At 44.2% G+C, this 22,331-nt stretch overlaps 1 protein-coding gene across 5 annotated transcripts in view; it reads right to left on the bottom strand.

Moving 5' to 3' along the window:
- PHACTR2 (phosphatase and actin regulator 2) overlaps positions 1-22,331 on the bottom strand; it is a 143,561-nt gene that overhangs the window by 81,375 nt on the left and 39,855 nt on the right. For 2 of the 5 annotated variants that reach the window (XM_075087810.1, XM_075087813.1), the window contains exon 1: positions 906-1,074. The exons of the other annotated variants lie outside the window; for them this stretch is intronic. In XM_075087810.1, coding sequence (XP_074943911.1) covers positions 906-948 — 43 coding nt within the window. In that variant the 5' untranslated portion in view covers positions 949-1,074. Of the gene's footprint in view, positions 1-905; positions 1,075-22,331 lie in introns of those variants that run through there. 5 annotated transcript variants of the gene reach the window in all.

Genomic DNA, 22,331 nt, shown 5'->3' with positions numbered 1-22,331 from the left:
GATGGTATGACTGGAAAGTTGTTCCACTGGCAACATAATGGAGCTTTTCTGAAAATGTATGTGTTATTCCTAAAACTATTCTTGGAAATACCCGTGAAGGAAAAAAAAAAAAAAAAAAAAGAGGAAAAGGAAAGTTTGTTGCGCTGTCTCCTATTTCACAAAACATTCCCACGTTATTAGCAATAAGCAAATTAAGAATAAAGTACTGCCTTCAGGATTAAAGTCTAGAACAGTATTTGCTTATTCTTTTTAAAAGGACGGAAAGGAAACAGGCGCTGAGGAAAAACATGCGTGCAGTGACATTTTCGCAGGAAACTTCAAACCTCACTGCAGTCGATTAAGATTCTACATCCTATTGTAGGGTGGGGACACCTTCCCACTTCTGTGGGAAGAGACCCGCTCTGTTTTTCCGCCACTAAAACGCACCAAGTTATCCTAACCTGCCTCCAAACAGCACTCCCGAGCAGCTCGTCCTATCTTCAAAAACTCGCAGGCAGCTAGGGCTGCTTTATTGCGGTTGGGGGAGTTGGGAAGTTTCACTTACACGCGATTTATTTATTTTCAATAGTCTGCTTACCCATAAAATGTCCCGGAGCCAGAAGCAACCAGATGGGCGGGTTAGCGGCCGCGCTGCTGGACGAGGTGCCAGAGCTCCTAGCCCCCCGCCCCCCCTCGCAGTACTTATTAAAGGGGGGAAAAAAGGACCCCCAAGCCCCGGGGTTGGGGCACCGCGGAGCCCCTGGCCCCCCGGGGCTGCCGAGCCGGGCGGAGCAGCGCGGGTGCAGCCGCCCCTCCCCGGCAGCCGCCGCCGTCCCCGCCGCGGTCCGAGGGAACCGGCCGCCGCCTTCCCCCCCCCCCCCGCCGCCGTCGGCGCCCCGCTCCCCGGTGGCGCCGCCGGTACTCACCGCCGGCCGGCTCGGGCAGCGTGGAGACCGAGGTCTGGCCCATGGCTTGAGCCGGGAGGCGCTCACGCCGCCCGCCGGGCGCGCAGCCTCCGCCGCGGCTCTCTCCGGGGGGCCATCGCCCTTCTCACCGGGGCCGCGCTCCCCGCCGCGCCGCCCGCCGCCGGGCGGGGGGGTGGGGGGCGGCGGCTGCGGCGGGGGGCCGGCGGCTGACTGTCATTGCCGCCCCGCCGGCCGGTCCGTCCGTCGGTCGGTCGGTCGCGGGCCCCCGGCAGCAGCTCCGCTCCCCCCTCCCCGGGGCGCCGCCTCGCCCCCGCCCGGCCGCGGAGGCGGCTCCCCGCCCATGTCCCTGCTGCGGGGCGGATCGTGAAAGTCTTTAATAAATAATAATAATTAAAAAAAAAAAGAAAAAAACCCACAATTATACGGAGATTGGGAAAAGCGGCGCTTAATTGGCAAGCCTTCTCCAGCTGCTGACCTCCCAAGCCCCCTGCCTAACCCCCGCCCTTCTCCAAAATCCAAAACGTTGGGCCAGACATAAAGTTATTTCCACCCCTTCTCTGCAGGTACCGGGAAAACGTGGGGCAGCCGCAGGGAGCGGCCCCGCCGCCCGGCTGCGAGGCGCTGCCGGCTGGGAGCGGCTTTCAGGGCTTTGCTACCGCCCGAGCGGACAGGGAATGGCTGGGCAGGGCAGGTCGCGGGGTCCCTGCGAGCCCGTGTTTTCACAGAATCGCAGAATGGTGGGATTTGGAAGGCACCTCTGGAGATCATCTTGTCCAACCCCCCTGCTTGAGCAGGCACACCCAGAGCAGGGGGCACAGGAACGCGTCCAGGCGGGTTTTGAATGTCTCCAGGGAAGGAGACTCCACAGCCTCCCTGGGCAGCCTGTGCCCCTGCTCTCCGTGACAGGGGTCTGCCCAACCCTTCCCTCTCTCGCGGGTACATAATGCAGGACAAGACCACTTTTAATTTCAAAAGAAAGAAGATAGTTTAAGACAGCAGCACCCAGACAGCACTCTGCCGTAACAAGTGGCAAGGTGGGACGTAATCGATTGGATAAATCAGTGGGGAACATGGGGAGCAATAGAGATTGCAGAGCATGAGGGCAAAAGCAACAGAGGTTTTATTTTGGTCTTCTTAATGCATAACCATAATGTAGCAGTGATATAAGATTAATCCTAGAGCAAACAGGTAACTGTTACCAGTGATGGGGTGGGGGTGGGGGGAAGCTCAGGTCCCTAATATGTATTACTATACGGTATCTAGAAAGAAGCAGGGAGATGCACATGTGTCATGTGAGGATGCTCAAGGCTCATCTAAATCACACACTAAAGAACATCTATCAGAGAGACATACGATGAAATTACTATGTTTCTGAGTGGCCTGGAGGTCCTAGAGGGGTTGGCTGAAGAGATTTCTGACCTGCTGATCTTTGTGTGTTCTGTCACTGTGGCGACGTTTCAGGACAGAGACTTGTGTTAGTGTTGGGCCCACGCTCGGGAGTACCACAGGTAGCTGCAGTCTGGGTAGCCTGACATCAGTTACAAGCAGAAGAGATGTGGTCATCAGCTAATACATGGTTAATAGACAAGAATACAGCTAATGCTAGTCTTCATGGTTTTTATAGAAAATAGGTCCTGGTAAACAGGTCTTTTATTTCCTTGTTTTGTATGATTACACATTAAATTGCCAGAGGTATGGGCTTGAGTGTAATAGACTTGTGGTAGGCACTTCATATAGTAAGATGGAAAAAAGTGAGGACAACACAGAATTAATAAAGCCCAAACAGACGAAGAGCTAAATGAAAAGAAGATCAGTTGTCCAAGGAGCACTAGCATTTAGTGAAGGTGTTTCTGTTGGGGAGCTGCAGGGAGGCTTTACAGTGTTTTCATCAGTGCTTTAGAGAAGTATTATTTCAAACAGCTATAAAAGACTAAATAAATAACCACTGGCAGCAATTTTAGACCGAGTAAATATTACCAGAGCGATAATGAGAACAAGGCAGTCACAGAGTTATCTGGATTATTTAATAAACTCAGCTCTTTCAAACAAGTAAGTTTTAATAGGGTCAAAAGAAGAAAGAAATCATATTTGCAGACCGGAGCAATGCAGGCTACAGGGCCAAGGAAGGTATGTTAGAAAGCTGATCCATGTAGGGGCTCAGAGGAATTCAACACGAGCTCCTAGTGACCTAGTGCTGGTACAGAAGGAAGCCAGTATTCACATATGGATGTGCAAATAGGAAAGTGGTAGGTAGAAATCCCATCACATCATCACACTTTTTATCAGACAAAAAGTGCTCTCCCATGTCCAGTGTTGTTGTCTTCCCCTTTAGAAACAATGCTGAATCATAGGAGTCAGCGCAAAAGATACCCACAAGGGGAGACGGAAAGTGAAGGAAGGGCTCTCCAACAAAAGGCTTGACCAGTTCAGATGCGCTCAGAAAAGACTGGCATGTTGCATTTTAACCTAAAAGTGCCTTTGGAGGAGAAACTGGCATTGCAGCACTCCTGGAAGTCCAAACGCTGAAGGCAAGGCTCGTTGCTGACACCTCCAAATCCAGACCCTGTACAGAGCATGGAGTTGAAGAATCACAGGATCGCAGAATGGTAGGGGTTGGAAGGGACGTCTGGAGATCATCTTGTCCAACCCCCCTGCTTGAGCAGATGGCTGCGGCAAGAACAGAGGCACCAGGCTGAATTATGCCACAGGAGCTAAGTGGAAGGTAGGTGGCCTAACAGTCCCTTCCTGCACCTGAGGAAAGGCTTTTGGAAGGGTGGCTTGTTGAACAAACAACTCCTGTCACTCATTTCTCAGGAGAGTTTTTTGCAGTGATTTCCACATTTATTTTTCTTACCTGGAAAAATGATTTGAAAAGGTGTTGTGTTGAGAAACTCTAGTTACTTCTTTGGAGTTACTCGTAAACAGGAACATAAAAGTGTTCCTGTCTGCCTCCAGTGAACCTCATTAATTTTATCAAAGGAATTTGTGTTCCCCTGTTATGTAAAAGCCCAGTTTACAATGCAAAAGTATATATCATCTGCCGGCAATGGTTCCTGTGAGGGTAATAAACTCCTCAGGGTCGATTTGTAAGCTGATAAAATGGGCATAGTTATAACATCCTCCAGCGCATGTGAATTAGTTGCCAATTTCTTTTGTATTCGTTGTTGTTGGCTTTTGGGGTTTGTTTTGGTTTTTTTGTTTGGTGGTTTTGGGGGTTTTTTTCCCCATAAATTAACTGATGATGGTGACTCTCTTTCGTATGTTTTATTTGCAGCCATCTCATTTTTAAGGGCCCTGTCTTCATATCTCAGTGATGTTCAGTGGTATATTGCAGAATATGGTTACTTCTTTAGAAAGTAGGAGATGTCAACTCTAGTTTAGGGAAGATAAATGTTAATGTATAGCACTAACAAATTATAGACATCTTATTACATAGAATAAGAAAATGAAGCTGCTGATTATGAAAGTTTATCAAAACAAGCAATTTGTAAACAATAAATAATTTACTTGACTAAGAAAATTTAAAGGTCCTATTAAGGAGATTTTTATTTGTGGTGGACAAAATACTGGGAGCACGCAGTACTATCACCATAGATTCTTTATTCAGCTTTTGTAAAGTGGGCAAAAATAAATACTTTCTCTTGATTCTGAACATGGAATACTGGTTGAATACATAAACTAGTACTGGTCCCTACAACAGTTATGTCTCTTTCTGCTTTATCTCCTGGCTAAAGGTGTAAAGGGGCAATGTATACATCTCAGACTACTTACAGTCATTAATGATCATCAAATTAGAAAAAAAAATAGCACTCTTCTGCTTAGATCTTGCTTTTTAAGCCATTCGATTTAAGAATTCAGCTTATACATCACCAATGGGAGGAATGAACCCTGAATCCTCAACAGTATATGAAAAGACATCTACTAGTGTGACCTATGAGAGGAACTCAACTGTTGAAAGCAAATATATATTACATTTCTCCTACGTAGAGCAACATTTATGTAATTGCCTCCACACAGAAGGGATTGTAGCATCCTACTGACATTCCCATATGAGCATCCACACAAAATACATACATTTCGTTCATATTCAGTTGTCTGGAGACTTTCACTCTGCAGTATGATAGAGGTATTTTAATCTGTGCATTAAATTTCTTGCCATGTTGGTAGCTGGCATTTAGGACAGTTAAAAGTTTAAGGGTAATGTTTGATAACAACTGATTCTAGCAGAGATTTGAGATTGCACTTATGTGGATAAAATACATTTGTGTTGGGAATACTGTATTTTTAAGAATTCAGATGACTGTCTATGAAGTGTTTGGATGTATATTCCGCTTTGCCTTTAAACAACTAAGAGGATGAGACATGAAAGGGCTGCCCAGCATTTTGTAGTTATTATAGTCTTCTGGGGTTTCTGGAAATCCACAATTATTAGCAAAACAAAAATGGCCTGGGAGGATAAAAGTGAGAATTTCAGGACTAAAATTTACATGATCATTTTAGCCAGGACTAATCTTGTATTGAAAGAAATGCTGCAACAAGATGCTAAAACATGAACACATCTTCTACCAGGTGGGGAAGCTGAGGCTCACCTGGTGGGTAGAACAGGTGCCGGTAGGTCATGCCGGACTGTTCTGACACAACATCAGCCTCAATGTAGTTCCTAGACCCAGGGTCCCAGTTACATTTCAGTGCCAGGAGTAGTAATACTGCAGTTATCTGATCGCCTCATGCTGCATGCGCAGTTCTTCCCTTCTTGTCCCAAGTTATAATGTTGGGTACTGTAGTGAATACTGTTAAACAGATATTTGCTCTCCCTCAGGAACTGACATCTTCCACCAAAAGAAGAAGAATGGCTTCTTCATGAACTTCAGACATGTTTGTAAAAGGAGAATATTGCACTTGCATAAAAGTCTAGCATGAGATCTCTTCATGGAAGAGAATGTAAAACTTCAAAATTTTTCCCAAGGGAGAATGAAATAATACAAACAATAACCTGTCTCACACATCAAAGAGCAAATTCCCTCCCATCAATAAAGCTTCAAAGACAGCTGTATTTCACTCTGTTTACTATACTGGGACGACTGATGCCAACAGATGACCTACAACCAGTAAGATGCTGTTGCTCAGTCTTTAGAGTTCTGTAGGCTCACATAAAGAGGCATTTTAGAAAGGTGAATTTGTATTACTCTACTTCCAGTCACAAAGACTAATTTATGACACTAAATGCAACAGAAGCTATAGGAGGTACTACCACATTTAATCCCAGGATTCATAACGCAAGACTGGCAAATGCATTCAACGTTGTAACAGGAAAAAAATATTACCCAAGTGCTTATCAAGATAAACCAAGATGATGGCACTGACTCCTGAACAGAGGTGTTCCAGACAGGTCATTTCTTGTGTGGGCCTCCCAGCCCTCCACATCCCACCCACGACTCCTGCCAGTTTGCAGAGCTGCTGGAAGATGAACAGCATCTTATCCCCCAGGCTGCAGAGCTGCATTATTGAATGAACAAAGCAAAGGATATGACATGAGCAAATGTGAACAAGAAGCTAAGTAAATTTTTTAGTAACAGGTCACACTAAGGTTTATAACAATGACATTGAATTTGTACCTGCTGGTAGAGAACTTCCAGTTACAGAAGGGAAGAGTTTGGGGAGGGCCCCACCTAAATCAGTTTGTTTGCTTAAGACTAGAACATTAGCTGCAGTTGAACAAAAATCTAATTCTGTTTTCTGGGAAACTGAATGCAGTTCTTAAACAGGCACTGTCAAAATAAAATCACAGGCCATTTCCATTAATTATTCTGGGGTTGTATTGGTGGTTTGGGCCATTTCCTTTTAATAACTGGGGACTTTTGTAAGAACCCTAGATTATGCTCTCATTCGGAAATATTTTTCAATATATTTATGTGTCCTTTTTTATTTTGAATGGCTTAACAACGCTATGCTCTTGCCAGTGTCACCTCCCATTTCCAAGGTATAGCACAGAAAAAGAAATTTGAAATTTCTTTTAAAAATGAGGCTGTTGTCTGCAAGTGACCATCACAAGTCTATGGCTTAACCTGCCCCCCTCAAAAACCGCACTGTACATACTTTCTATACTGTAAAATGAAAGGTATCTATACAGAGGAACTACCTGAGAGAAGCTTCTGTACTTTAGTCTCTCAATTTGGAAGCTAGGGGTTCAAAGCCTTGGACCAGAGCAGTTAATCTGCAAACGAGGGCTATTCTGGTTAAAACAAATCGCAGACATTTCTTGGATGAGATTTGCTTGCTCAGACTAAGACTGCACTCGGAGACACGTAGTGAGGCCCCTACCTATGGAAGATCTGAGGGGCTCAGAGTTGTTTAGTATTCAGGTGATCTCAACTCCTGTTTCAATGTCTGTTCTTTATCCTGACCAGCCCCCGCCATCACAGGCAGGAAAAGAGCACAGCTGGGCAAACTCACTCATGGCAATTTGGCACAGGCAGGTTTTCTTTCTGCTCACAAATTAAGCGCAAATATGTTACGCACTTGCAGACTTGCTTGCTACTCTAAATTATTCACCATAACCGTTTGTAAGCAAATTTCGGAAACTGGGAAGCAAGTAAACAATTCATGGCAACAGCAGGTCAATAATTTATTATGCAGACTGTGTGCTAGGTGCCCCCAGCTGTGGGGCTCAGTTTGTGCTCTCTGACTTGGTGGTGCTGTCTGCACCTAGAGGAAACTTTCACAATAGCTGCATCAATATGGTTTTAAATGGTTAGTGATGAATGCGTATAGATCTACTCGTGTGGTTTTATCATCTGATCTCTGACTTTTCTTGTACCCTTTAACTAATGTTACTCTTGCCTGTATTAAATAACAGCTTGGAAAGTTGTTCTCGGAAAGAATTCTACAGACTTGAATATTGCAAGTATGTTGAAAAATCCCCATTTTCATTTTAATAACAGTTTGCAGTTTCTTGTGGTACTGTACTGACTGAGCTTTTAAAGTAATTTACATAATATATGTGGCTGAAAGGCAGACAATAGAAAGAAAATGGTCCCAGCACAAACATTTCAGGAGTCGCAGAGAGCAGATCTACTCATCCCCCGAGCATGCTCCTCAGCTTCAGAAGCTGCCCTGCTCCCTCACTGCGCTTTCTTCTAGTATTTCAATTTCTACATGCTCCTTCTCCACCCCAGTTCTGTTCCACAATATATTTCAAAAGTGATCCTAAAGGGAAATTCTAAAAGTTTATATCCCTCTGAGTTCTTTGACTTTTCTCCAATGTTTCTTTACTCCGCTTGTGAATATCTGGAGTCAGTTCCCTTGCTTTGCTTCAGCAAGCCTGGCGTATGCAGGAACCTTTCTTTTATCCACAAACCCAGAGCATTTAAATAGCTGGTGTATTATTACTTTCACATCTACTGTTTTAAAAGTTATCACCTGCCTGAAGGCTTATGACACAAGTAGTAGAAGTGGTGTAACCCAGGTTTTGGAGAACTTCCTGTGCAAGGTTATGAAAGGTGAGCAAATGAAAGATTCAGACTCTGATTAATCAGACTCTTCTGACACTAACAGTGTTGGGATTTTTTAATTTGAATTTACTGAAAATTAATACACTATAAGAAATGTGTGTTCTTCAGGGCAAGGATCTTTTCTTCTTTTGAGAATAGCTAAGCACTGTGCGGTTAATGCTGGAAAAAGCTACCTTCTGTCTTTGTTTAAAGAACAAGGGGAACTGACATACTAGATCACATTGTGTCCCTAACCCTAGATCAGATATGCCTGAAAAAAACTGAAGAATCCGCCCAGTAGATGGCATGACGTATTATCCAAAGTCTGTAAGGTCCCTAATACGTAATCATTTAAATGCTACAGTCCTGGTTTAAATTTTAAACCGTACATTTTCAAAAACTCTTTTACATTTTTGTTATTGTTAATAACAAGAACTCTCAATATTAATGTTGTTCATAAGTGATCAATTCCTTTGTGCCTCGTACTGACTCCTTGATCCCAGCACCTCCTGTTGCATCGCGTTTTGCCATGCAGCGGCTCCATTGTGACAGTACTGGACAGCATCTGCCTTCCAGGCAGAAAATAACCATCAGAAATTTTCCAATCAAGCATGTGTTTGTCACCAACTATCCATTTTGTCCAGGGTTCCAGATTTACGATGAAAGACGAAAAGGACTACATTAAAAAGTATAAATAGCATTCTGCCTGTCCTAGTTCAAGCCACTGGGGAAGAAAGCGGTGGTGTAAAAACGACATGCCAGAGTGTAGAGTTCCTCAAGAGTCAGGTTTCTGCCAGGTTTTCAAAGGCTTTAGCCGCTGCAAGTTCGTATCAGTAGTTACAATAAACAGAGCGGACTGGCCCCTTTACTGATACAAGCTGGCATGACCCCAACAGAGAAAATGAAGTAGTGCAGCTAAAAGCAGCTGGAGGTCTGCTCTTACTGTGGGACAACACCTTTCTTGCTCCATCTTTTCTCTCAAGGCCTGCTCATGGTGTTCACCATAGTGGTGGTCACAGAACTGGAGACCCCTAATTCATCATTTCGAGGAAAGGCTCCTACCGGCTGGACCGGTTCCCCTTAGGCATATTTTTTCTCTCCCATCTGGAGAGAAAAAATCTCTCTCATTTTTTTCTCTCCCGTGCCTCCAGATGCCTCCTGGCTGCTGCTGCTGCAGCAAAGCCCAATTATCTCAGAGAACTTCTGCACTGCCCAGTCTGCCCAGTAGTACCTCCTCACTTGGGAGGAGTCAGCCATGATACCAGCCCATCTGTACTAACTGTTTTGCTTAGGAAAACACAGCTTTCTGCTCTTCAGGGCATGTGTGGTGGTTGCTGGCTGCAGCTTTCAGTCTACGACTCCAAGCTCCTTAATGAATCACTGCTTTTTGGCACCAAAGCAAAATAAACACATCATTTTGGATGCCTTTGCCAAATGTATGTACACTTAGAGCAGGTTTTGAATGATAGAAAGCGAAAGGTTTAATGAAATGTGCAGGCTGCTTGGCTGTAAGTTACAAAAAAGCTAGAAAATGCGAATCTGAAGGTCACAACAGTCCCATTAGACCAGTAGTTTTTCACATTTTGTGTATTTTCTAGAAGACGTGGAGGAGGATTACCCCTAGTGCATCAGCTACAGCTCTCACCAGGAAAAAACAGTAATAGAAAGCAGGACCACTCATCAGCATGACTGTTAGATGCCTACCTCTTTCTTTTCTCTTCCGTTTATTGACTGGTTCAGTCTAACTACACATAGCACAGCAGATTTTTACCTGATGCTTCCTAGCCTATTTAAAGGGGGAAAGACATCAACAAAAAATTTGGCAGGCATATTGAATGAATTTTCTCAGTTGCACGAGGCAGTTGTGTGTACATACCCTGTCATGCACTTTGGCCCTTTCAAGGTGCCTGAGCCTGTCCATGACTTCAGCACATCCATTTGCTCTTGCTGACTTGAGTGAGAATTGAGAAGTTTTGAAAGTGTTTGGCACAACTGTCCCTCTAGTTCCTCGCCATTCAATCCGATTTTAGAATGAATTTAAATGTATTGCTGGACTATAATTAGCTGTGAAGGTCAGAAGACCACAGGGGACGGGCTTTTTCCTCTTCTGGGCAGCTGTAAAGACACTACCTTAACTGATATCCTGAATGCCAGCAAAGTTTGAAACCTGGACTCGTGCCTGATTAACTGCCAAAAGTGAGGATAATCTCTGCCTTTGGCAAATCAAAGTCATTCCCTATGAAGCTGATTTACTGCAGAAATCTTTAGACCAAAATATAAGTTTCAGCCTTCATTTTAATTTCCCCCCATATTTCTACTACTACAAAAATGTGGACCTCTTTTTTACCCTACTGAGAAAATGCATTTTTTCCACTCTCCCATGACTCAAAAACATCTGAAAGATTCTTCCTCCAAGCTTAAGAAAAAGGGGGAGGGAAAACCTCACCTTTTGGCAAAGATACAGAATGGAAATTTTTTACTCAAAAGAGGATTTTCAAAATAAAATAAAATATAAGAAGCATGTGAAAAAAAAAGGGTTATAATGGAAACTATTTTCATAGCCAGCTCTAAAGTAAGCACTGCTGTTCCAGAGACACATGGTACTGATGCAAACATTGGTTTGAGGCCAAAACCCCTAGCATGCTAGTGGAATCCGGAAGCACTACAATATTAAATACACCTCAAAATATATGTCAGACATCTCCCTGTGTCTGTTCCACTTACTCTGCACAGCACGACACTATACACTTAATTCATCAGTGTCTGCCGAGTAACAGAACAAGGGGCCGCTGGCAGAGGTGCTCTCCTTTTCTCAGGCTGGGTTCTTTCCTGCACCACATGCTCCCCAAATGGTCTTCTGCAATACCAGGCTTATTATTCCAATTTTGCAAATATTGAGCCATTACCCACTTTCCATCTGCAGCACTTACTTACACAGCATCTATTATTACAGCGTGTGAGCACCCCTCACTGGTCCTGGGGAAGTGTTATTATCCCCAAGGTAGGATCTCCACATTTCATCTGGAGTGAACGGGGGGAGGGAGGGTGCTACAAAAGAGGTGAGGGTGTCCTGCTCAGCTGCACTCTCCTTGTTGGCAAAGTCTTCCTGCTATCTTCAGTCTGCTGCTTCCAGCTGCTCCAAGGCATCTAGCATGGCCCTGGGCAGTTTTCTTCTGCTGCTCTGATAGAAAACCCCCTTTTTGCACCTACCATGATTACAGCTGTGGTGCGTGGCCTGCACCTTTGCTGATCCATTAGAAAAACCCAGAACCAGTTGAAAGTGTCCTAATCAAGGGTGTAAAATCGATCTTCTGCTTCTGTGCAGCCTGATCTTTCTGTGGATTTGTGGCTTTTGCTCACAGTTCTTGCCTTGCAATAAAATCCAAACACCAACTGAAAGTTTCCGCAGGAGTGGGGCTGGTCGAACATCCCCCTCTGCTACTTCAGATTCTCCAGAGGTTTAACAGGGGAGCAACGTCCCCTCCCTGTCGGCTCTGTCGGGGGCTGTCTGGCTGCAGATACACACAGGCACTTGCAGAGCACTGACTCAGGCTGGTTCTCCTATGCCAGGTCTGGTGCCAGCTCTCCACAGGGCTGAAGAGCTGTCATTAGAGGCCACCGTACTAGGGCATTTATTGTACAAGCCCATTTCCCTTGGCAAAGCAGACGAAAACCTCCAGCTTCATGCCTCCAAGCGTGTGTGTGTTGCTGCACCTACCTGCTGCCTCCAAAGGACCCAGGCTCAAGCAGGAATGACTGGCTGCTCCCTGGCTCTCTGGAGGGATGGACAGTGACTGCTGCCGAAATCACCAGGGAGTGGGAATGTGGGGACAGAAGAGAAAAAGTCACCCCATGGGTCTCTGTGCATTGGACCCATCAGCTTTTTCCTCCTCAGGAAGGGCTGGGCTGCAGGGGCAGCATGGCACAGATCAGCCTTGCGGTGCTCGCCCGCGTTGCAGCTCCTCGTAAAGTTCAATGGGTCCAAGGGGTGGTGGGGTCTGCGCAGCTCACAGACAGCAGACATGGGCAAGCGAGTGGGGCCGGCAAAGCACACAACCTGCTCTGCCGGGGAAGAGCAGCCAGCCAAGAGGGTCATGCAGCCTCATGAACATGGATGGATTCAGGGGATGTTCAGGGGATGTTGACTTTGGTGGTTGGGCCCTTTCTTTAGATGTAATGTCAAAAAGGTGTGACTGGTTCAAATACACAAGTAGATCCAATTTCATGCTTATATGCACGCAAATCACCTCCCTCCCTCCCCAGCAGTTGCTTGGGTGTTTTGTTTTGAACCTTCAGAATCAGCCACTGTCCTTCATTCTCCAAACTGGATGTAGCTTTCTTCTTAATAGGTTTTGCATACCATTCTTTTCTAAAGCCATCCTCGATGCTGAGAAACGTACCACCCCTGTTTAACTTCCATATGACTGAGTGCATTGCTGTGCACGGGGAGGGTTGTGAAGAGTCAGGTTTTGCACCCTTGCCAGTGGGCTGTAGGGGAATTCTGATCTGCTAACCTGCTAACTTCTCCCTGGAGAAGGCTGCTTTTAATGAGGTAGAAAGCCTGGCAAGCTTTGCCTCAAGCTCCTCCCATACGCATGGTGTTTGGTCTCTACGTGGTGATTGTTTAAACCAAGTGTCAATCTGTGGGTCTCCTTTTGCCTTTTAAATTCTCGTGCGTCATTCGTTTGCTTGCTGGTGGCCAGGGGAACCAGCGTGCTTTAATCACGCTAGTCCTGGCGGTTTTTTATGCTGATCCAGGCTGAGTTTAGCTCAGGTTCATTCAGTTACAAAACCCACGCATAAGTAAACTAAAACAATTATATGAACTAAAGTAGAAATGCAATATGGTTCTTGTGAAAAGTGCTTTTACTAAGACTAAACATCAATATTTCACTTTATTCTAACTACCTGCTTAATATAGCAGATCATTAATGCAGCACATTTAGTTAGTTAAAATGAACAAATTTCATTAAATTAAAATTCAGCAGCATTAAAGCCAGATGGGCTGCAGAGGGAAAAATGCAGAAATTTTTAAAGCTAATGTAAATGTAGTATTATTGTTTTCAGCTACAATCCAATTAAATTGGGCTGACAGAAGCTTTCACAGAAATAACTTGTCTGTAAGAAGAATCCATTTAAAAGAAATAGTACTTCAGACATTTTTGTAGTTCTGTGGCTCACTGAATTACATTCCTATATAGAAGCCACAAAGCTGACATGGGAGAGCCAGTAATCAGACCTTTACTGGTATGTTACTTACTGGGAGAAAAGTGACTTAATATTACAGTGTTTAAGTATTTGGGTGCATATAAAAAAAAAACCAAACAAACAACCATAAAACCAAGAAGACCCATTACCAAAGGCAGAAAATACACATTTCCAAAAACATGACCTAACCAGACACCCCTTGCTGCCTCCTCGCAGTCCCCAGCATCACGGGGAGCCAGGCTGCAATGCCAGGCACCCTCTAAAACTCTGGGTTTGTGCAAGGAGCAGCCTCATGCCATGCAGGAGTGCTTTCATGGGCAGTGAAAATAGCATCTGCTGGGCTCTGTGGCTGCAGCAGAGAAACCTTTGGTTGTATGGTATGATCCACAAAATCCAGCTTGGCATTATGCTCCAGTGTTTTGTGTAAAGTCACTCAGAGAACTATGCTATCTGGTTTAGGACTTTTCTATCACTGGGGTAAGTAAACGCTGGCCTTCTTATTCAACAGGTCGTAATGGTGTTAGGAAGAGAAGAAAAAGATACCCCACGTAAGACACCCAAACCCACTCCATTTCTCTTTTTAAACAGTCACGCTTTCCAGAAAAGCTGAGACCGTTCCTTGCATGTTGGTTGTGTACCACAGTAAAGAGTTGTTTTCTCCCAAAATAGTAAGCAAATGTCTACATAAAGTCTCACCTACCCACATAATATACTGGGGTTGGGGTGGTCGTAAGCACTCAAGCACAGATCCCACTCACTGAAATTCCTAAAATACAATGCAAAATGTCAGAGTCTCTGTTCTCCCATGAACTGCACAGTAAATATGAAACACAACCTCGATTCACACATGGTGATAAAACCCAGTGCCTGTAAATTTATTAATGTAGCTGGCAGTCATTACATACACTATGTGGAGGTCAGGTTGATGGTCCCTTCTCTGTTTATTCCTCTTATTTAATGATCCATTACTGGAGACGTGCCGAAAACTTTCAGAATGTTTTACAACATATTTATGCAACTGAGAAGTGTGTCCTGTGCTTTCCATCCCCATTATCCCGACATACTGAACATAAATCAGAGTGCAGTATGCACTTGAGGAAAGCACAGAGAGGCTTGTTTGGTTTTGGGTTTTTTTTTAATGTGTACAGAGAAAATACATGTTCCTTTCTAAAGTAGTCCTTAAGAGACATCACCTTTGGTTAAGGGACAAAACAGGGCCACCTTCATTTTGTGCAGCTGAATTCCACAAAAGCCAAATGTCTCAGCATGGGGTAGTACACCTGGATCCAGGCAGAATTCCATTCAATTCAAGACAAAGGGTGGTCAAAATCTCATTACGTTGTCAGGAGTCAGATGCCCACAGCTCAAGCCAATCAAAGTTAATTTTTTCAAAGGTACAGAGACTTAACCCTTGCTCAGCACTGTACTAACTCCTGGCCTCACGAGGCAGGTCATGTCTATGGACAAGGGCTGGATCAGTTTAAGTAAAATTGTTTATGAAGTGAGTGTATTTAGACTCATGGAATCATAGAATCATTCAGGTTGGAAAAGATCTTTAAGATTGTCAAGTCTAACCATTAACTTAGCACTGCCAAGTCCATCACTAAACCAAGTCCCTAAGCATCACATCTACACATCTTTTAAATTCCTCCAAGGATGGTGACTCCACCACCTCTCCGGGCAGCCGGTTCCAATGCCTGACCACTCTTTCAGTAAGGGCATTTTTCCTAATATCCAATCTAAACCTCTCCTGACACAACTTGAGACCATTTCCTCTTGTCCTATTTCTAGTAACTTGGCAGAAGAGACCAACATCCACCTCACTACAACCTTCTTTCAGGTAGTTGTAGAGAGCAAGAAGGTCTCCCCTCAGCCTCCTCTTCTCCAGACTAAACAACCCCAGCTCCCTCAGCCGCTTCTCATAAGCCTTGTGCTCCAGACCCTTCACCAGCTTCGTTGCCCTTCTCTGGACACACTCCAGCAACTCAATGTCCCTCTTGTACTGAGGGGCCCAAAACAGAACACAGTACTCAAGGTGTGGCCTCACCAGTGCCTGGTACAGGGGCACGATCACTTCCCTCCTCCTGCTGGCCACGCTATTCCTGATACAAGCCAGGATGCTGTTGGCTTTCTTGGCCACCTGGGCACACTGCTGGCTCATGTTCAGCTCATATTCATGCACATGTAGATATGCTAAACTGATGCAAGTCAGTTGAGTGTTGACCTAGGTAAAAAGGTAGAAAATTTCTTGTGTGGCCAGAACTACTGAAAACTTTCTCAGTGCGCAGATGTTTGTGTTAAAACATCCTATTAACCCTAGAAGTTTTTAGAAGTGTGAACAGGAGTTCCAGCAGGCACACCTGATGCAGTTCAAATCCATGGACTGGAAGTCATACAGAAAAGAAGACATATCAAAGAGATCTGTTTACCAGTCTAATAGAAAGAAAATGAAGTATCTGAATTTTAAGGTATTCTGTTATTAAATTCATAGGTGAAAAATTTTGGTGCAGACAGCAGATACAAATCTGGCATTTCCTTATCGTATTGTAAATATTAGGTGATTTTATAAATAATTTTCCCTGTCAAGTTGTCTAAGCTAATATAAAGTAACAGGATCCACAATTCATGCAAGGAATTTTTTGTTTGTATAAGTTGTCTAGTAATGTTGGTTAACTAATGGACCATAACACTGTATGAAGAAAAATTCCTACCTGTTCTGAAGTTATTTTAGGCTGGTCTATCTGTTAATTTTTACATTGAACGTAATTTGTCTGACTGCAAGGGTGTTTCTGACTGCAAAGTCTTCCAGGTGCCATGACATTATTTAACTCCGAGGTTAATGCTCACTAAAAGCTGAGCCAGTCTAAAGGACAAAAGAAAATCCAGACTATGAGGAACACAACCTTCTCTGCAGACAGAACATTTACGTGCTTACGTCATTAGTCTACTGCTAATAGCCTGATACTGAGCTGCCAAAATGAGATGTCATTCAGCTCCTCTTTGGTGCCGTTCCACTGAAGTCACTAAAATGTATTCTAGTGGCGATCAGTTTTATATCCAATGTATTACAGACTTGCTGGTCCAGTAAATAACTGGAATGCTTCAGCATGTATGCAGTGATGTGGCCACGTAGGAGCTCCAGGTCTCCCTATTCTCCCTGGTGAGGTACTTGATTTGTCTTTGTGTCGGCTCACACACCACACGAGGCCTCGTGTGTTTTCACATACACAAAAATTCCTATCTCATCGTAAATACCATCAAGCCTGTATGAAAGCTCTGGTACCAACATCAGACTATGCCCTTTCAGGGAAGAAATTTGTGTATATAATTGCCAAATCATTAAATAGCTGAAAAGAAATCAAGCATCATATGTCCTCAGGTATAAAATCAATTTCTTGCAGGAAGTTTCCAAGTTTTGAGGGTGACAGCAAAATTCCCTGTGCTCAGTCTTATCCAGTTCACCTCCTTGTGCATTTCTGATTGGCCCTTAAAAAGCTGGCACATTTTATTACATTAGAATTTAATCTAAGAAACCTGAACACATGTTCATGCTTCACTGCTTGCTTGTTATTAGAATAATCTGCAGGAAACAACATAACAACAGGGCATTGTTTGTGAATGTGAGCAAAAGGTTACAATGACAGCCTGCACCCAGACCTGACTTCTTGACTCCCAGTCCCTTTGCTATGAAGAAAGCACATGTTCTGTGTAGTAGCTATTTCCATTATGGTTAAAGTCTTTTCTGCCATTCATTGCAGGCCAGAAGAGAACAAGGTATAGGAGAAGCACATTTTGCCTGAAAACAGCATGTAGCTGGAACACTGTGCTTGATGGGAGGTAACCAGCTACGGTGCAAAGCAAATCTCAGGCTCCCCATCATTGCAATACTTGAGTACCTCACAGTACCCAGCAAACAGATCTGCTACAGGCATAATCTAGGGGGTAACAGGAGAGCCGTCTGAGAAATTACTCCCTTTTACAGAAATGTGGTTGGAGCCACAAGCACTCAGTTCCACAGTCCTCAGCCCCTGCTTCATTGCTGCCTAACCACAGAGGCACCAGAATTACCTGTACATTGAAGCTTTCAACTTTGGTAGCTAAAGGTCTGCTTAGGGGTACCACCACAGCTGTCTGCACCATAGCAATGCCCTGTTAGCACCTACACTGTTGGATAAACAGTGTCCAGTCCCTTTTAAAACGTCCTGGAGAGCAGCCTGAAGACTGCTCTTTTTGAGGAGCCTGTGCCTTTTCAAGCGATACTGGACTGTCAAAAGAATGCACTCTTGGGGAAAAAAGTTTATCCTCTCTCCTCGGGGTCTCCATTCCCAAGAGATGAGCCTACACAGCACAGTGCTGGGTAGTGAGGTACTCTGTCATTTGTGTTACAGGGGCTCTCTTTCCAGACCAAATCCCACACAAACCCAGCATTTAGATGGAGGGGACCCTTTCTGTCTGTCCATGCAGTAGCTCGGGCAGGACACAGAACAGTTTGAAGGGTCTTGACTCAAACCTCTTTTCTGCCTGAAGGGATTAATTCCTGCTTCTCCCACCTTACAACAGCCAAATCAGACAAATCTGTGTGCTGGTACAGTACAAGTATTTGGGGACTTTTGTCCTGTCAGCTGGGATTAGGGAGAAAGATTGATGATGCTTTTGCATAGAGAATAAAGCAGTGTTGGCACCTCTCTATAGCATGGTGGCGTGGGGCTGAGCTCTTGTTTCTAGTCCTCCTTCCAAAAAAGAAAGTGCTTCAGCTTTTTGAGTAGGTACTGAGTAGGATAGGTGAGTGCCCTTATCAGTAGGCTCTATTTTCGTACACATTGTCTATTTAAGGCCAAATGGACTGCTTGTGTTTGCAGATCCGGGTTTCGACAGCATTAAGCCTCACCACAACCTGTTCTGCTGCCTCCAGCTCTTTTGTCCCAGGGGGCCTCTCCTGGCAGGGGGTGCCTTGTTGTGTTGAATTCTCAGGTGCCACCCAAAGAAAGGCATCACAAACCTGAAGGAGGAGAGGACTTAAAGGTTCCTCTGGATGAAAAATAAAATTTAATAAAACTATCTCTCACCGGAGGAGAAAACCACACCATCTGCGTAAAGCAATGGTAATAAGACTGGAAAGCAGTTCCTCGCAGTATGAAAAGCAGCACCAGTAATGTGCCTCTTAAACAACCAGATTCAGCCGGTGAACCCTTCCTACTAGGCAAAACACCAAAGCATTTTTCAACCACGGTCTTCACTGCAGCCCTGTATGAGTTCCAGCTACATTGTCAGGCTGACGACGACACTGAGGAATGAGGATGGTGCCTGATTTCAGAGATGCTGGAATAATGCCAAAATCTGTCCTCCATTGGTGTGAGTGGAGATAAATGACTTAATTGGTTCTGGCTGAGCCCCATCAGCCCCACTCGCTAGTACTTACCACATAAAAGAAACATGAGTTAATGCATTGTACAGGAACCCTGGCCAGTGCTGACTCTGGGATGATGAGAAAGAACTGAGCATCCTCCATTTAACTACATGTGGACTGAGAAACAGTATAATGGGCATTATTTCAACAAGCTTTTCTCCTGCTGAGGAGGCAGGGTAGCCAAGGCTCGTATGTGTCAGCATTGGCATACCGTAGTGTCCAACAGGCAGCAATTAAGGCATATGCAGCTAGCTCCGGTGGAAACAGAGCCTTTATTAAAACTGGAAGGAAGAAGTCTGGGTGTTGATTAGGAAACATCCAGCTAGAGGCTTTCTAACACCTGGGACCCCTGACTTCCAGCCTTTTTAGCAGTCTGTCTGCTTGAAGTTGTGCAATATTGGTTTTCCCTGGTGGTAGTCAATAGTTACCTTCCTTTTCCTAATCTGAAATATATTCCGAATCACCCATTACCAGTATTTGCATGTGATTATATATAAACACCCATGTAATATATATACACACACATATATTACAGTTCCCAACAATGTACCTCTACAGATAGATCTTGGTGCTATTTAGTCATAAGCAGGAACGAAGATGTCCAAACTAGTATTTTCCAGTAAGAAACACTGAGACAGTTCTCTTTGTGGGATTATTATAGTTAGAAAGCCGCAAAAGGATTTTAGGGTGAGGTGCAAAGGAGGTTCAGAAATTTGCTTTCACCAGTCTTCGCAGTGATTCATATTGCTTAGTTACAAGGCTTTCCTGAATCCTCTCCAGATTTTTATGTTTCAAGGAAGACGTGGGACACCAAAGATTACCTAATATCCCAGGAGCAGTCATTCTAGTGCTCAAACCAGAATAAGACATCTTTCAATGTTGAAAATACATTTAAAGAGTACATTAGCTCTCAGGGACAGAGCTCATCGGCTGAACATGTGCTTCCAGCATAATGCTATTATTGTGCAAGTATCTTTCAAAATCACTGCTTCTCAACACTGAGCCTCCTGATGTGTAACTATGACCTAATTAATTTTCTCACTGATTATATGGCCTTTCATTCGTCCATACTGAGTGCATTGGTTTCTTGCCTAAAAATAATTTCATATTTTCTTGCTAGTCAGTGCTAGTAGCACCATACAGCCTGGAGCAAAGAACCAATTCTTGCTGGATACCTCCTGAATCAGACCTGATGGGTGGCAACGATTCCCAAAATATACTTGTATTTTGAAGCCTGGCATTTAGGCACAGAACAACCCATTTGATAAATAACATATTGATTTTGTATCACTTTAGGTTCTACACAGCAGAACCAAGCCAAACATCTTCTAAGGCAGCAAGATAGATGTATGAAATAATTCCCTCAAACCTGTTTTTCCTCCAATCCATGTTAATTGGAATTATTTGTATTCAATCTCTCCATTCTTTCTGGCTCAGTCCCTGTATCATCTGTTCCATATTTTTCCCTGGGACTGATGTCAGAGTCACCAGCTAATGATTACCAGTCTACCTCACTTACTCCTTTTAAAAATTTTTACAACACAGATTAATAATTTCTTTAAAAGCATGCAGCTCTCTCACAAGGGAGACCAAGGGTCCACATTGTGTGTCCTACCTGGTTACCCTCAGAAGAGGAACGATTCTGAGCCCAGGTAACTCATTGCCTTCCCAGCCCACAAACAGAAGGCCAGAAAGCTCTGCCAGCTCTGTCTCTGGGCTACAAAACAAACGGCAGCTCTGTGCCTTTGTGTGGCCAACTGACTGCAGCTCTTTCATAGCACTCTCTGGGACACTACTATATACTAAGACATCTTGCAACAGGCTGGTGCCTCTCTGCCTCCTTACCCTACTCACATCCCTCCTACACGTGTAGGAAAGGTCCACCTAGCCCAGCACCCTGTCTCCAACAGTGTCCCTAAGCACTGCAGGCTTTCCACAGGCTCTGCACTCTGGCTGAATATTGCCCGTGCAGGTCAGTCCTCCATGTGCTAAAGAGAGCGTTGTCTTGCTTGGGAAACATTTTTGCTCCCATGTGTTTGCAGTGCCTCTCCATAAAGAATGTGATGCAGCCATGCATAAATATTATGAGGAGACAGCTTGTTCTATAAATGAACACATAACAGAATTTTATTTAATGTAACATTCACTGAAATGGGAGGAAAAAATTGGGAGCAAACTGGAAGTGTTGATATATAAGTATGGTGAAAACCTTGGACTGGTCATCTTTGACACAGCAAAATCCAAAATAACTTAAGGACCACTCCTCAGCTGTGGGATGTCCTTTTGTACCAGCTGTAAAGAACCTCAGATTTCAGAACACTCAAGTCTAGCCAGTGTGACCAGGTAGTTAGCAAGCAGGGAAATCATCAGGTGCATGAAAACTTCCTTTGCTTTTTCTCTCAGCTGAGAAGGAGCCCAGTTTGACACAGGTAAGTGTTCTTTTACCATTTTGTTTCTGTGTTACTAGAAACCAAACCAGTGTTAAGATTTCACCTACTCCCCCTTCTAAATGGGGTGAGACAGCCAATGGATGACCCGTGGTAGAAGGAGTCTAGACCAGCAATTCATACGCTGTTTTACCAGTGCTAAAAATGAACTCGGAAGACTCAAGCAAACACTGGATTTGGGCACAGCAGCCTACTTTCATGGCATCAGTTGCAGAACTGGAGCTCTAGTGCACAGTGCATAGCACAACCAGGGGAAGCATAGAAAATAAGTACTCCAAATTCCTCTGCAAAGCCACAGGAAAGCTTTACGGTTGCCAAGCTACTAATATTGTCAAAATACTTATTTTCCCTTTTTACTCTGCCCATAATACAGTGTGACTGTGAAAATGGGCAGAAATAAAATTTTTAAAATAACAAAAAAAGAAACCCCAGTGATGCAGGTTCACACTGAGCATGCAGACCAGCACGGGAATATGAAAATGGAGGGGACCACAAGAGCTATCAGGACCAGTCCAACACAGTAGCAGACAATAGATGCTTTGCTGTGGGAAACAGCACTTCTTCATCCTAGGGATGCTTAGGTGCTTCCTGATAAGCTGTAAAAAGGCAAAGGTGCAAAAGACAAGTGTGGTGTGCCAGAGGGAGAGAAAAGGAGAGCCAGAGGTCACACAGCTCCCTCTGCAATGTGCTGAGAAGTTTGTGTTGCTTTTTCAGGCAAGCACACGTCAACAGTCTTTCAGGATAGTGACAGCCCTCTTCTCCATTAGCAGTCTGATCTACTGCTTGAGGTAGCACTTTTTGGTCTGGGAAAAACCTTAAAAGCAGAGCAAAGGAAAAGGAGATCACAGAAAAGAGGTAGCAATGCCACAAACCT

Source organism: Phalacrocorax aristotelis, chromosome 3 (genome assembly GCF_949628215.1).
Source record: "Phalacrocorax aristotelis chromosome 3, bGulAri2.1, whole genome shotgun sequence".
Lineage (NCBI taxonomy): Eukaryota > Metazoa > Chordata > Aves > Suliformes > Phalacrocoracidae > Phalacrocorax > Phalacrocorax aristotelis.
Note: the sequence above shows the minus strand (reverse complement) of the source record. Positions and strands in the feature narration are given on the sequence as shown.